Raw genomic sequence first — 12,903 nt, 5'->3', positions numbered from 1 at the left:
AAACGAATCTACACCATTAAAATTGTCGGTACAAACCGCTGTGATGTGACGACTTTCATGACCAATTCTAAAATATACAGATGTCTGCACATACATAAAGCTACACTCCTATACTTGTAAATAGTAGACTTGCGCGCAGATAAAAGTCTGGTATCGTGTGGACTGGGCTTTAGGACGTCATGCTTACAACTTTCTCAGTAGGAATATACTATGATTTAATTATTCAGTTGTAAGATTCACAGCTTTGTTAACAATAAATCAGGACAATTCCATCGGATTATAGAACCGCTCGTTAAAATAACTACTTTAATCAGATGATTAATCATCAAATTAACAGCTATAGAAATTGGTTTAGTAAATCTGCTGAATCACTTGGTCCTTACTAAACCCTAGGTCAATTTTCGACTTTATAAAAAATTATTCCTTTTGTATAGTAGAAAATATTTTGAGTGAAAAATTACCCTTGAATTGTAAATAAACTGAGAACCAAGTCCAAGGGGGAATAAAAATTGCTTCCTTTTAGAATATACTCGGATTTCTCACACTCATAAGTGCAAACTATGAATAATAAAATTTTTACCGTTTATAAGTAATAAATATATTTTATTAACAAATAAAGTTGAGCTTAAAAAAATTTTCGAATAAAAAAATAATAATTATTAATCGAATAATTATCTTAAGGTAATAATTACTCTAAAATATATAAATTATCTTGAACCAAATCTTAGACTTTTAAGAGTCAAAAAAAATGATTTTTAATAAGTTTTACTTATTTGTATAGTACTTGAAAGTACATTAATTGAAATGACTCAACATAAAAATATTTTATTCAAGATAAATAATGAGAATGTAATACGTAATGTAATAACCCCTTTCCTAGATCGTAGATTACATTTTAAAAATTAATTTGTTTACTTTAAATACACATTGAAGAATAAAACATAAAACATGTTTTTTTTTTGAATAATTTATAACCTGAATTGGGCAATTTTTCCTCTGTCTCTAGCTCGTCTTCAGTTAGCTCACAATATGGGGGTTATTTTTACATGAAAATTCTTTCACTGTATGAAAGCTTTCTCGAGTATGAAATTTTAATTGTATTTGTTTAAATTTAGATAAATAATTGAATGAATAAAAAATGTAATACAATGTTAAGTTTTGGCCTCTCCTTGACCTACAATGCAAGAAGAAGAAGAAGGCAATGAACAAAAGCAAATCGTGCTTCAGTCAGCAAAGTACGCGGCTCGAAAAATTAACAAGGTGACTGACCTACTATTCATTTAGATAATATAAAAATAGAGGAAATTTTGAGAAGTTGGAAAGCAGAAGACAGCTCTCTAAATGACCGCAATTCAATACCTTCACCTCCTAGAGCAGAACTATGAACGTTTCTGCATATTCACGAAGTATTAGTATGCATATCTTGCTCCAAGTCCTTTGAACTAAAGTAAGAATATGAGAAAAGCTCAAGAAAAAAATAGCCGAAACTAAGCATGAAGATCTGGAAATGGATAGGATTTAGTTGGTGAGGGTTTGGTGATCTCTTTAGAAAAATGTTGCTTTGATGGTCTTTAGTGACACACTGGAATTATGATGGGGTCTAGTTTATGAGAAACTGTACTCTAACTTTTCGTTACCAAAGCTCTTCTTTTGTTAGATTATCATAGATCTTGAAAAAGTAAAATATGACAAACCTCTAGCTGGTATGATCACTTGGAGAAGTTGTTGAGCCATGGCAAGAAGCCTTGTTCTATTCGACCAACTCCCAAAGTCTTCAGCTCTTCTCATTTAAATATATTAAGTTAAGTGAGTTTGCTTGAGACGCCTCTAATATTGAGCATCACCAACGTTTGATCTATACCCAAGTCTCTCTTATCCTTTCACCCAAGAAATACCAACGTTGATTGAAACTGGTCGATGAGTAAAATTCAGTATGGTGGGGTTTACTTTTGTGGTGTGATATCACTCCCTCTTGGAAAGAAGTAACTCCTTCAGGAGAAGCTATCATTGATTGCTGCTATTCTTTTCAAACTTTCTGTATCCCAGGCACGGGCTCGAAGGATCTGGCCGCAGTGTCCGCTTTTTGTGTCGACGTCTCTTGGGTGTGCAGGGTGTTGCTTCGTACCCCCTTCTTTATAGAAGGGGTAGTTTTGCCCCACCATCAAGCCACCGGTCAATGATAAGACGACCCTATGATATTTACATTTTTTCATCTCTTCTTCTTTCTATTTGTTTAATTTTGTTTATTACGACCTGTAGGGGGATTACTTGATAAATAAAAAATTTCATCTTTGACATTATATATATTTTTTTCTCTTTCTCTCTGTAGGACATATTAAAAGTTTTTAATTAAACTTCATCACGAATTATCATTAAAATTAACAATCATATCGTTACTATTATCATTGTTATGATGAATGGAAAGTTCACATACTTTGAAACGTAGATACAAAATTTTTATATGTAGATGATGTTTAAGCTTTTTATTATATTGATAATAAAATAATAATTACAAGTAAAAATGAGTTGATTATTTCAAAATGAAACATGATTTTTTCTATTTAAACTACGTTAATCTTTAGATCAATTTTCTTTAGCCACATTAAAAGGAAATTGCTCATTGTGGATTAATAACAGCAGTAACGAGTGATTGATAAAAAAATTGATTCCATTATTCATTCAATAAACGATTAATTCATACAGCATTGGAATAATTTGAAAAAAATTATTCCAACATTTATTTATTCCCTGAATAAACAGAGATTCAATGAATATACATGAATTTGAGTTTAAAATAATTTTTAAAACGACTACGACCATAAAATATGAATAAACAACTGATTTTTTGGCAAAAAAAAAAAAGAAATATGCATATTGATTTTTTATTTTTCATTATTTCGATGTATTGTCAATAAAATTTGACAATAAACAAATAGATATTTGAATCTATTACACCGACGAGCTATAAAGGAACATGATATTGCTTGTTATCTCAATTTATTACATTAATATAAACTGAAGAAGTATGAAAAATTTTATAGTACTACAATAAAAAAGAAACCTGTAGAAGAATTGCTTGACTTTTTTTCAATATAATAAATGAAAAAAACTATGACGTCAAAAAAGTGTAGACAAATACTAGAGCAAAGGATGAAAGGGAAGTATATCGTTGCGAGAAGGGTGTGTATACGCTCTTTTTTCCTTTTTCCATCCCCAGTGATATGAACCTACTATTTCAACGGGTGAAGCGCAAGCGTACCGACCAATTGCACAGTCTCAGCTTAGTTTTTCACGATATCTCGTGAAGTGCGAGCGGCATCCGTGTACCTCCTGTCTTAGCAACAATTGATTATGATATTTTATAAGTAACTCACTTTTGACTTTATTATTGCTATTAAATTCATGCAATGATTTATGTCAAATTATCTGTTTTAACATTTCAAATATTCTAAATAAAATATCCGGATAGATGTAAATACATATATAGATAAGTAGTTTGTGCCATTTTTGACCGAATGGGTTTTAAAGTTAGTGTTTTTAAATCGTTGTTGAAATTAATGTATTTTAAAGTTTAATATAATTAATAGATAGACAAGGGTCATGTCGTTATGATATACATAATGATTAGGTTAGTATGAAATTTTCTACCTATACTTGTATCGTTTCTGTAATGTAAAACTTTAATTAAAATTTGAAGTAGCATGTTCTTATCTAAGTGGAATAAACGTGTAGTATAAACCATATTTATCTCGTCTTACCAACTGATTCGTCTTTCATCAAAAGCTGAAAAAAGCAACATTATTCCAGTTATGATCATTCTTTAGCTCAAGAGCTATTGTAAAATCGTTGATCCGGGTCTATTTGAATAGTTTCATTATATATTCCCGAAGAAAATAGCAAAAATTTTTTAAACATCAATCGGCGATAAAAATTTGAAAGATTTTCTGCCGATTTATGTAAATAAATAATTTATTTTTTATAAATAAAATAAAGAGTGGTAGGATTTTGATAATTTTTGGAATTTTTCAATTACTTTAAATTTCCTTAAAATACTGTATTATTATGTTAAATAGTTTCACATCCTCAACTATGAATACAAATACGTTGCAATTTTGAGTTAAATCCGTTTATGTCAGTTTGTGTTTATCCGGTACATATGTAAGAAAATATTTGAGATGAAATTTTTATAAAAATATATATCATGTTATTTGAAACATCGAGGGTCTATTAAAGGGTCATTGTCAATAAAAAAAAATACCCTTCGAGATCGTTTTCGGTTTAGTTATAGCGGACTAACCACGATTAAAAAGTCATTGTGGATAAAATAAATAATTGAAAATTATTCCGATCACGTACAAATACCCCTAGATTAAACGTAAAAGTTTTTATATGTTCATTTCAAAGCAAATAAAAAAATTTGTAGTTGGATTCACTTTTCGTTTTATTTACAATAATTTGTTTGGTTCATTTAAGTGAAGCTATAAAACTAATCGCTACCCAATATCTAGTTTAGTTATAGCGTTTATAGAGCTCGGATATTTTCTATAAATTTTATGCTTAATAATTGTAATAAACTTGTCAATATATTGTCAATGTGATAATGATAATAAGTTAATACGTACATTTCTAGTTGATTGATTTACTACTGTGATTTTCTATTTGGTGAAATAAAATATATTTTAATCTGGATGATATGTGAAAAGTGTTCTAAAGCATTGGAAAATATCAATTTATTTATAGTGATTTCACGGTAGCATCGTATTTTTATTTTTTATTTTCCTTAAATAAAAAAAAGTCATTTGAGAATTTTTTTCTTTAGGTGAATTTCTCTCACACATTACTTTGACAAGCTTAAAACCTCTTATGTGGTTGTCGAACCAAACAAATTATATTTGTAACAGTGTGACATAATGTATATAATCGTATGATGTATATTTTGGGCAACTATATGGGTTCTGTTCTAACCAAATACATGTGGTTGATAAATATCACATTTCAAGAAAGAGAGAAAAAAAATTTATTAAAAATGACTTTTTATCAAATACTTTGTTTTATTCATTCAGTATGTTTTTGCTTTTTGTTATTTTTAAAAAAAAACTACTATACTTTGAAGGATAGTCCGATTATAAAAAAATAATGCCAACACATTTGTTATATTCTTGATCACACTAGTTGAAAAATAAAACGATTCTTTGATTTTCCTTTTTTTTTTTTTAATCAAAAATTCCAATGATAGTAATCCGAGTTTGAAATAGAGTATTGAAATTTTTTATGCCATGTTTGTATTTACTTTGTATCTCTATTTCATAAGATAATTATTGATTCGTATAAATAATCTACAAGTAAGTCACATGGAAACTCAGCAGCATCAAAATGTGAAAAGTAATTAATGGGTAAATAATAACATAATTATGGATGATTTTCATTCAATTAATGTAAATATTTGAACGAGTCTAAATAAATATCATATTACACGAAAATGTTTTCCCTACAAAGTTTAATTATTATTTGTTAATTTTTTTTAATAAGTCTGATAAGAGTGTTATCATTACTTTACGAGCACTACACATACTAAGAGGGTTGTTATTTAAAAGTAAGGAGTGTTTAATTTTCATAATGTTTTCTTAGATGGAAGGAAATTTTCAAAACACTTTATACCTTTAGTGTATTTTTATGACCCTTATATTTTGTTTCTAATTAAAACAAACAAAAAAAAAAAAAATCAAAATGTCAATACGTTGATGTTAAAAAAAGGAACATTTTTTTTTTTAATAATTATGACATTATAATTAAAATCAGATTCTTTTACTGCATTTAACATTTTTCTCTTCAATAAAAAAAGTGAAGCTTTAAAATGAAGAAATAATTAATAAAGAAAAAAGTCATTTGTAAATGAAGTTTAAAAATCTGTATTATTTATGATAATAAAAAATATGTATTGGTTTTTTAAAAATATGATTAAAAAAAAAAATAATAATCAGTCATGAAAATGCAACCTTTGGGATTGGGCCAATAACTCTTAAATTCAAACAAGATTCTTATTAAATTTACCTTATGATTTCATGATTCAATATCTTGTTGATTAGCTGAAAAAACTACTCAATTTTTTCGTACCAACTGTTCACTGGTTAAATGTTTTTGCCGTTATCGTTTTTCGATAAAATATAATTAGACCACCATCGATCTAATTTTGATTTTCTTTTGGTTAAAATAGATCTCATCATTTTATTCAGGTCATTTAGAAAAAAAGACTATTTTATTAAATAGCAAAAAAAAAAATTCATCTTTCACATTACTTTATGAATATAAGTAAAAAACCACTTTATAAATTCGTTGAATATTTTAATAGTTACAGAACATATCAAGCTTCACCAATAACATTTTTGACACATAATCATTGAAGCAAGGTAGATAACATCCAATGAAACATGAATCTGGTAATTTTACAAAATCAACATAATATTCCTTGATAATATATTAAATTAAATTTCACCATCATATACACAGAATATTCCATGATGGAATAAAAAGTTTCTCTAATTTAATAAATGTATTTTATTTAAATTACAAGTTCAATTGACAATGTTTTGAAATTGAAAAAGAACTTATTCGATGAATAAAGTTCATTATCGAATTACTCAAATGAATAAATAAATTCTATTTAATCAATGTGAAAATTAATCTTATTGTTTCCTGAACATGCTTATTATTCCAATCATCTTGATAATTTAAAATAGAACCATTGAACACATGACATTTGCAATTTCATCTTAATTTAATAATTACTAATTATGAGAAAAAGTTATATCAACGAACAATTAATTGAACACCATGATGTAACAATGTCTGAATCCATGTGAGTTTCTTTTGTGATTTTATACATTGTGATATTACAGATATCACCTGCTTTTATAATTTTTAATAGGATATTTTATATAATATATTTTATTGTCATTGATCATATTTATTGTGTCGATTCATGGTTAAGCTCAATATTATCTCTATATGACTTTAACTTTTCTAGGTCCTTCTGCAATACAACTATTGGGTCCAACTATTACTGGAGTAACACTCAGAATGTTTGAAGAAAAAGCTTTTGGAGAATCCAGCTTGATGGTATAGATATATTTTATTTATACGTCAATAAATATTTATTATTGATTATTTTGCAGTGATAAATTCTACACTGACACAAAAACATGATCTATAAAACTAGAGTAGATTCAACTTTTATGTTTTTTATTGAAAAGATGATAAAAAACTCAATGATTTTTGTTTGATGTTGAATAAAACCAGTGATGTTTAAGTTGTGCGGTTTTTTTTTTTCATAAAAGTGCTTGGTGATTGCAAGTGATAAGTGTGATTCAAAGTGAATATGATGGAGAAAATAGAAAATAGATGCCTAATCATAATAAGTAGTACTGGTTTTTATCATTGAATAGTGCAGATTGCCACTGTACCTAGAAGATGTCAACACACAAAAACGTGAATGTATGAAAACTGGGCGGGACCGCGTCCGGAATATGAATAGGTACAAAAAACAAGTGTAATTGAGCGTGTTATTACATAACTTCGGTTATTACATGATCACTTGACTGTAGAACTAGCTATTGCTGTAGAAAAACCACTTGTTTTCTTATCTGCACCCACATTTATCTTTAGAGATCAAAAGATTTAGGAAACTGATCTTGATGCAGTTAGCTCACATTTGAGTTCCAGACTCTTCATTTATCACATTGATGAAATAATCCGGCTTTTACGATGTGTACCCAGTTAGCAGTGATGAACCCCTATTCGTTTCGATATCATATGTTGCATTAAAGCCAATTTTATTACTTTTTTTTTTTCTCCTTCTATTGAAAGAAATGGACCAGAATTTTAGCTACCATGAGTTCGGTTGAGTGCTAAAAATGTTTTAAATTTAAAATTACTTTCATGAATGTTCTTTTAAAAATAATTACATATTTAAAAAAAAAAAAAAAATGTTAAATATCTAAAAAACTGTATTTCTTTCAATGACTTTAATGGTTTTATCTTGGCTACTTACTGTAAAAAATAGAGATAATGGTTAAGTATATAATGGAGTTGGTATACTATTTGTTTCAGTAATGGGCAATGAGAGTAAATGGTGGACATGGGGAATGGAGGGATATGACAGGGAGTTAAATCTAAGTATTTATACTTATTCCACCTATGAAGTTTGGAATAGTACTAGTCAAAGTATTTTTACTATTGAAAACTTCACCCGTTTATTTTCGGATGATTTTTTGACCTCTACTACTATTCAAACTTCAACAACCCTGACCCACAACTTTATCATCACAGTGGTTGTGGCAACCATACTTTTTATTATTATCCTTATCACCATCATCGGTAAGTTTTTGTTTCTTATAATATAAATTTATCAAATGATATTTATGGACAATTGGTAAAAAGTATCTTCAAAGATCTAAGCTGAACATGATTTAGTAGCAGGGGAGTTCAAGGCTCTCTTTGAAATCAAGACTTATAATGATGAGATCTCTGAAGATGCTGATTACTTGAATTTCATCTCTACTCAATGAACATGAATTTAGACTATCAATCAGTTTTATTCAATTTATATATCAAGAATTTCTATATGAAATTAGAACTCTTCTGCTTATTTAACTCTTTCAACTCACTGAATACAGACGTCTTTTCGGCGTCGTTAATGCTCTACTGAAAGTTCTAGCTATTATTATGTGATTACAACAAAATCATTCTACTTTTGCTAAACATTGATGATATAAATTATCATGAAACTAATATAAACAATCAAATAATTCTTTAATCTTACCAGACAATACCTGTAATCAGGTATGAAAATCATGAACAAAGTTAGTCTTATAAATAAAAAATAGTAGAAAGTTGAAGACATATGATAGGGGCAAGGAACCTTATCCTTTTTTAGGAAGTCCCCAGGAGATCTTCCTCTTGCTCCCACGCACGACTCACTTGAGCATCTCACTTAAGACCTGCCACTCAGTAGTAATCATTGAGCGTAGGCTTATGAGGTTTTCCCACGGTACTCATTCATTGCATGAGTTGACATCATTCAGGCAGGTGAAATACGTGGGTTTTCTAATTCTCTTGCGAAACAAACCCTTGCGCCAAATCATTCATATCTAGTTCGAATTAGTTACGTAAAGGGGAATTCCCCTGATCATACTAATAAGTAGATTAGTGACAACTAGTTGACTTTTAATAGATCCGTAATATCAGTCTTTCCATAGATGATCTAGATCAATAAATGAATCATCAAATTTAAAGTTTGTACCTAAGGGAGCTATGGTACGAGAAACTTGGTAGAAGGAATACAGATCTTAGCATCTCCTTTTGCGCCTGTTTTATCCCTATATAGAATAGGAAAAGTAAATTTTATTTTAGCATTTTTATGATCTTGGTACTTGTCTCGATCACCGTTTTCTCTATAGACCAACTTTTAAGACCTCTAATATTATCTTCATACTTGAAGAAATTTATAGTGGAGAAAAGTTTAAACATTTATGTTACTATTGTAACAACATAATCATCATTTTGTATTTTTTTTTTTATTATTACAGGAAATTTTTTTGTAATGTCTGCCATTCTGCTGGAACGACATCTTCGACAAAACGTAGCAAATTATCTGATTTTCTCTTTAGCAGTGGCAGATCTGTTCGTAGCCTGTTTCGTCATGCCTCTGGGTATCCATCTCTCTTATTATTAAATAAAATTTTTGTGAATGTTTATAATGATTAATCATTCATTAACATCAATAATGTTTCTATGTTGTGAAAAACGTAATTGTGTGTTTTTATGTTAATCATTGATGAAGAATATTTAATTCAATTTTTGAGTGTACTATTGTCGACAGGAGCCTTGTACGAGGTATCACATAAATGGAAACTTGGTGCTGTGCTTTGCGATTTGTGGACAAGTATTGATGTTTTATCTTGCACGGCATCGATTCTCCATCTCGTTGCAATAGGTGTAGATAGGTAAGCATACTCTTAAGCAAATATTGTTTACTTAGTACTTTAAATGTTCAATAAAAATGATATTTTATGATACATCGAATTCAGGTTCAATGGTAACGTGATAACCCATTCTAGCTTGGTTGCAAGAGACTTACCCTCCTGGGAGATTATCAATGACATCGAATGGTTTACGATGGAGATCTTTGCTCCCCCGAGTAATACTTGATCAATCTACCTTTATGCACAAGAATCTGATATCAAATAATAATCTTTAAAAAGAACATATCTTTCACAGAAGAATTAGGATATCGTTCCGAAACAAATAATCCTACTATAAATAATCTTACACTTTAATAAATCCTTTAAATCAACTAACCTTGACATTTTACCAAAAACACGAAAGTTTTCCCTACTTTTTTATCAACAACCCCTCCGAGTATAGTTCTTTTTGAGATTTCTGCGCTCAGTTACGTTTATTCTTTTTGTTCGTTCCCCATTTCAAGTACAAACTTCAATGATTCTTTCATATTTCCACTACCAGTACACGGGTCAACACTTCTTGAGTGTGCTGAGACTAGTATTCTCTGAACATCATACTCTTCAATGAATACTTTGCTCAACGAACATTTCTATGATTCCAGGTGGTTGGCTGTTACAAGTATCGACTACATGCATCAGAGAACAGGCAAACGAATAGGCATGATGATCTTTATTGTTTGGTTAGTTTCAATCTTCATTTGCATTGCTCCACTTTTTGGTTGGGAAGATGCAGATCGGGAGACAAGAATTGTGAACAACCACACTTGTTTGATTAATCAGAATGCAGATTACCAAGTAAGTAATTTTATATCTTTTGAGTATTATTCATTTTGTGTGCCAACAAATAAAAGACCTTTTGAAGAGTAGCAGAAAAATACCTGAATTAGAAAAGATGAGTTTAATATATAAATCGGATGCAATCGGAACAGAAATTAAATCTTTAATTAACACAATTTGGAACATTTTTATTCTGGTTTCAAAAGAAAAATTAAAGTACTGAAACGTAAAGCTGAGCTATTACTACCGGTCAGTAAACACGTATCCCCAGGCTGGTGTGTTTGTTTCATTAAAGTGGAAAATGAAGTTTAATATTATTGAATTAAAATGAGTTGACTTAAGGTAGAAAAGGTTTCTGTAATTCTAATTTAAATATTCAAAAACTTTATTATTAACAACGAGAGGAAAATTTTAAATAGAAAAGGCTAACTCTAACTTGGATTATTAATCAATAATTACAATACCAATAACTCTTTATGATGAGTTATTTAAAAAAGAATTCCCTTCGAGATTTAAATTTTAAATTATCAGTATGATTTAATGTATTAACAACAGAAATAAATAATTTTTATCCCCTGAATTGAGGGTAGATCAATCTAAAGCTCCAACATAACTACTTCTTTAATGATAATTGTGATTGCATTATTCTTATAAGTATTGATAACTGAACCAGTTCAATTTAAAATAAATCAAAACATTAGAATAGATTTATCTTGCCAGCAATTTTAAATCTACAGTCCAGAAATAGACTATCAATCATTTTTTCTATTAATAATAGTTATAAAATTGAGATTGTAAATAACTTTTGATGAATATTCATAAAAACTTGAATTATAAAATTGAATAGGAAGTAATTTAAAATGATATTCTAAAAGTTTGATTTACATGAGAACTCATTTGTTTGTTACAGGTATTTGCCACCATATCATCATTTTATTTACCCTCATTCGTTATTCTTATTCTCTATTGGAAAATATATCAAGTTGCACGCAAACGTATCCGAAGAAGACCTGGTAAAACATTACATCAAGGTAGACATCCATAAAGCTGGACCTAACCAACCCCTATAACTTTTATCTATCATGATCATTGTATCTAAATGAACCAGACTACTCAATTTCTTTCTCTCCATTTATCTCGTTCTATCTTAAGTTTTTGTTATGTGTTTATAGGTCACTTGAAATCAAATGACGATTCTTCTAAAACAATAGAGACAGGTCATGCTGTTGGCGATGCTCTAGCTCAAGCACAGGTTTCTGGAGGAATAGCTGCAGCTGTTGTAGCTGTTATTGGAAGACCACTTCCAACTGTATCTGGTGATTATTTTATAAAATAATATGCTGCTTTTTATTGGCTTTTATAATTGTCCTAATAATACAATTAATATTTCTAAAACTTGATGAAATAACTAGAAAGAGTTCAGGACATGGAAAAGTTGGGTTACAAAGGTCATATTTGTCTCCTCTAATATCAAAAATTTTTGTCCCTGGTAACATTTTATTCCTCTTATCACTTGACCTTATATCCTAAAAAGTTTTAAAACATTCAGATCTATTTTAAGAATAATAGGTGTATGTAATGTAGTAAGCCCATTGAGAATTGAGTTAATAGCATTACACTAAGTAACATTTTAAATTATGATAGCATACATTTAGTAAACTTTGAGTTGTCGAATCATCAGCTTGCCATCTTGCCTTCTCAACTTAGTAGGAGGATCATTTAATTTTATTGATCAATTAATCATTGATAATGTTTTATGATAAAGCAAACTTTCGGCAAATAAATGATTGAGCTTTCTTTTTTAATCTAATTTAATAATTTTGATTTAGAAGTATTGGTAGCTTTAGTACCTATAAACAATTGTTCTTCAGAAATTGCTTACTGCACGAATCTTTTACCATTCTTTCCAGCTTATTAACTTTTTCGCTGTTAGTTCTGAATGATTTTTATGATCCTTTCTTGATTTTCTCTTCATTATCAATATTTCTTTTCTGCATCTTTATTTTCAATTTTATTCTGGCAATTGACAGACTGATGATTCCATGAGTTTTCTCATTTTTCAAAGGTTCATATTGAAAACACTCTTGATAATCAACACTTAAATGTA

General features: G+C 29.0%; 1 protein-coding gene across 1 annotated transcript; it reads left to right on the top strand.

The window, feature by feature from the left end:
- Nucleotides 1-3,302: 3,302 nt before the first annotated feature.
- LOC118072723 (5-hydroxytryptamine receptor-like) lies at nucleotides 3,303-12,112 on the top strand (the record flags this gene model as incomplete). Its single annotated transcript, XM_035092823.1, has 8 exons — nucleotides 3,303-3,628; nucleotides 7,025-7,116; nucleotides 8,107-8,373; nucleotides 9,585-9,707; nucleotides 9,878-10,001; nucleotides 10,622-10,814; nucleotides 11,707-11,827; nucleotides 11,969-12,112. Coding segments are annotated over exons 3-8 (970 nt in total), but the record flags the coding sequence as incomplete, so codon positions are not given.
- Nucleotides 12,113-12,903: the final 791 nt, after the last annotated feature.

Source organism: Chelonus insularis, unplaced genomic scaffold, assembly GCF_013357705.1.
Source record: "Chelonus insularis isolate UGA/USDA-ARS -01 unplaced genomic scaffold, ASM1335770v1 contig_131_pilon, whole genome shotgun sequence".
In the NCBI taxonomy this organism is placed as follows: domain Eukaryota; kingdom Metazoa; phylum Arthropoda; class Insecta; order Hymenoptera; family Braconidae; genus Chelonus; species Chelonus insularis.
Note: the sequence above shows the minus strand (reverse complement) of the source record. Positions and strands in the feature narration are given on the sequence as shown.